Source organism: Nicotiana attenuata, unplaced genomic scaffold (genome assembly GCF_001879085.1).
Source record: "Nicotiana attenuata strain UT unplaced genomic scaffold, NIATTr2, whole genome shotgun sequence".
In the NCBI taxonomy this organism is placed as follows: Eukaryota; Viridiplantae; Streptophyta; class Magnoliopsida; order Solanales; family Solanaceae; genus Nicotiana; species Nicotiana attenuata.
The window spans coordinates 487,482-490,576 of record NW_017670452.1 but is presented as its reverse complement, the minus strand read 5'-3'; the positions used below and the strand labels follow the sequence as shown (position 1 = coordinate 490,576).

The window sequence follows — 3,095 nt, the reverse complement described above, 5'->3', positions numbered from 1 at the left end:
TTGTAAGAAGAATTTTTCAATATTTTTCTTCTTTCTTTTCTTATGCTTTCATAGTGATAATTCAATAATTCACACAATATTTTCATTGCAAAAAACCATTCAGTATTAGGAGATACATTGGATGAGAGCACGAGCAACAACTAGCTTGGGATAATACTACGAGGGTGTTTGAATTGGCTTATAAAAACTAACTTTTAAGCTAAAAGCCAAAAGTCATAAGTTGGTAATATCCAACTTTTGGCTTATTTTGTACTTTTTACGCCAAAATGTAAGTGCTTTTAAGCACTTTTTATCATTACCAAACACCACACAAACTAAAAAAGTACTTAAAAGCCAATAATCACTTAAAAATAAGCCAATCCAAACACCCTCTATATCATTGGAAGAAGTGCTGAAAACACACCTGAAATTTCCTACGTGTGCTATAAAGAGCAAATACAATGAAGAAATGCTGAGAGCATCTGAAATTTCCTATGCATGCTATAAAGAGCAAATAAGCTCACTGTAAGTCAATGATTTCAGATCTCCAATTGTAAGCCGTACAACTTAATTCCATCCTAAACAAAAATTATGAAGGGAAGGGATGACCAACGACCACTTCTGAAACATAGACATAACAGTGGATCAAATAAATATAAGAATGACGTTGGACCATGTAACAATCCCCAAATGTAATTAAGGAAAATAAATCACATGCATTTAGAACCAATATTCAAGAACAGTGAGTTTATCATCTCTCAAAACATAAACAAAATGAGCTTGGCTTCAAATAATCCTTGAACAAAATAGGGAGAGCTAACACATGTAATCTACCAAAAGTTTCAGTTTTTTTTTTGAGATTGAAACCTACCAAAAAGTTTCGGCTTAGATTTGTTCATGATGTCTTAAAATCTGTTCTTAGTATTTCCTGCCGCCAAAACCACCAGCACCACGACCGTAGGTTGGGAGGGCTGCCACTGCCTGTGGTTCTGCAGCCTGCTTGACAACACCAGGAAGGTCAGACATGCCAAGAGCTGAAAGCATGTCAAGGGTCTCCTTGTCGACCTCAATCAAATCAGTCTTAATGGCAGACTCATCGGGAACAAAGTCCATACGCCTCTCACGCTCCTCCTCTTGCAATTTCAGGGAGATGCCTCTAACAGGTCCCTTCTGAATGCGCTTCATAAGGTGGGTGGAGAACCCAGCAATCTTGTTGCGGAGACGCTTTGAAGGAATTATGGCAACTTCCTCCAAGATCTTCTTGTTGGTGTGGAAATCCAAGGTCATTTTTGAGTAGTACTTCTCAATTACCTGTCTAGATGACTTCTTCACAGTCTTGGTGCGAACACGACCCATCCTTGCAGCTGCTACTTAGCACAAACCCTGTAATATGAAATAAGAATATCTACTGACACAGTTCATCAAAAGAATCTAGATATTATATCAGATCGTTGTGGATCAATTAATCTCAACGTACCAAATAAGACCAGTCAAGCATATCAATCAACCGCTCAATTTCAAACAATGTTGGGATCAACTAAAGGAATCCTCTGTGACCAGGCACTCTATCCAAGAGTAAATAATCCCAATACTACTTATACTTGTAAATTATTGCCTTTAAAAGCAATTAAGAGTGTATTCAAATCTAGAACTGCCTAAATCTCTCACTTGCCCAATCTCTATCTTTGAAGCATATATTAAAAAAAACTGTATATAAGAAAAAAGTCAAGCATAATCATGAAACAGCAAGAATGGATGGTTTACTTTTTTTATTTTTAGTGTAAACAAAACTTTGTTAGTGATACTGAAGAAGTGATGAAGCTAATAGATTCCCTGTAAGAATAGAAGTGACATACTTTCTGGTTTGTGACCTGTAAATACTTTTGTCAGCACCTTCTTGGTCAAAATATCAATTGAACACTTGCCATTTCCAAAACAAAGCAAGACATGGATGGTTTATTCATAAAAATCAACAAAAACAAGAACAGAAATATAAAAAGAAAAGGTCAAACTCGAAATCTCCTATCATGAGTTTTACCAAATCCTAGATAAACTCGTTGAATTTCTGGAAGATAGATGAGTATTTCCCTTTACAAGACACAGCATCTTATTTTTATCAGCCTAATGACAAAGCATTTCTACTACTCAGATCTACATAAAATAATCAAGGTCATGCAAACCTTAATAAACAAGATACGTGCACTAGCTCCAGAGTTTATACATTTTTTTTGTATCCAGAGCCCAACATATTCACAATGCACACAATACTCCAGACCAAATTGTACCACACAACCAGTTGATTTAACTGTTCTATACTAAAGTTTTTAATACTAAAGGCATCATTTAACAATATCAGTAACAGGATGTTGAGTGCTCCCACATAAGAAGACAATAGCTAATCAACTAACCTCCTTCTATCGTCTTCAAATTAAAAAATCTAAGTGTTAAGCTCAATAAACCAAAAAACCCTAAAGGGGTTCGTTTAATTATATCATATACCCAAGCCTTCAGTTTTAGACTAAACAAAATAAGAAATAGGCACACATAGAATATCATGAACACACAACACAAACAAACATACATTCTCATTTTCTAAAATTAACTATTTTCTCTTGCTTTAGGAACAACAAACAGTCTTTTAACCTAAACATGATTAAGAAAAAATAAATGTAAACTGAAATAATTAGATCCACAATCAGATGAAGCATGTAACTAGAATATATTCACTAAGCATTCAACATTGTGATCAAACGACATACAAAGAAAGATGTGCGAAATTCCTTTACCCTTGTAGAGGAACTTACTTGAAGATTTGGAGCAGAGACGACTCGAGTGCGGCAAGTGAGCAATCTTATGCTTGCAGCGGAAAAAATATAAGAGACGAAGTTGAAGGGGATTAGGGTTTTAAGTTTCACTTGGACAGCATGGGCTGCTAGAAGTTGCTATCTTTTTGGGCCTACTGTTTTGGGCCGATCCTATGTCATAAAACTTGAAAAATTGGATTTTTGTATGGGATTGTTACACAAATAATTTTGGGGCATTTGCATCTATACCCGCTTTTTGGGTTACGTTTTAACTTGTACCCGCTTTGCAAAAAAAATTGCAAGCGTACCCAC

The 3,095-nt window shown here is 35.5% G+C and overlaps 1 protein-coding gene across 3 annotated transcripts; it reads right to left on the bottom strand.

The window, feature by feature from the left end:
• Positions 1-651: 651 nt before the first annotated feature.
• LOC109239618 (40S ribosomal protein S17-like) lies at positions 652-2,890 on the bottom strand. 3 transcript variants are annotated; one of them, XM_019406206.1, is made up of 2 exons: positions 2,766-2,856; positions 652-1,362 (listed from the first exon to the last, which is right to left on the bottom strand). In XM_019406206.1, the coding sequence occupies exon 2, from the start codon at positions 1,333-1,335 to the stop codon at positions 898-900; it is 438 nt and encodes a 145-aa protein (XP_019261751.1). In that variant the 5' UTR covers positions 1,336-1,362; positions 2,766-2,856; the 3' UTR covers positions 652-897. The 3 variants fall into 3 exon arrangements, with proteins under 3 accessions (XP_019261751.1, XP_019261752.1, XP_019261750.1); XM_019406207.1 differs by having other exon boundaries at positions 2,739-2,847; XM_019406205.1 differs by having other exon boundaries at positions 655-1,362; positions 2,784-2,890.
• Positions 2,891-3,095: the final 205 nt, after the last annotated feature.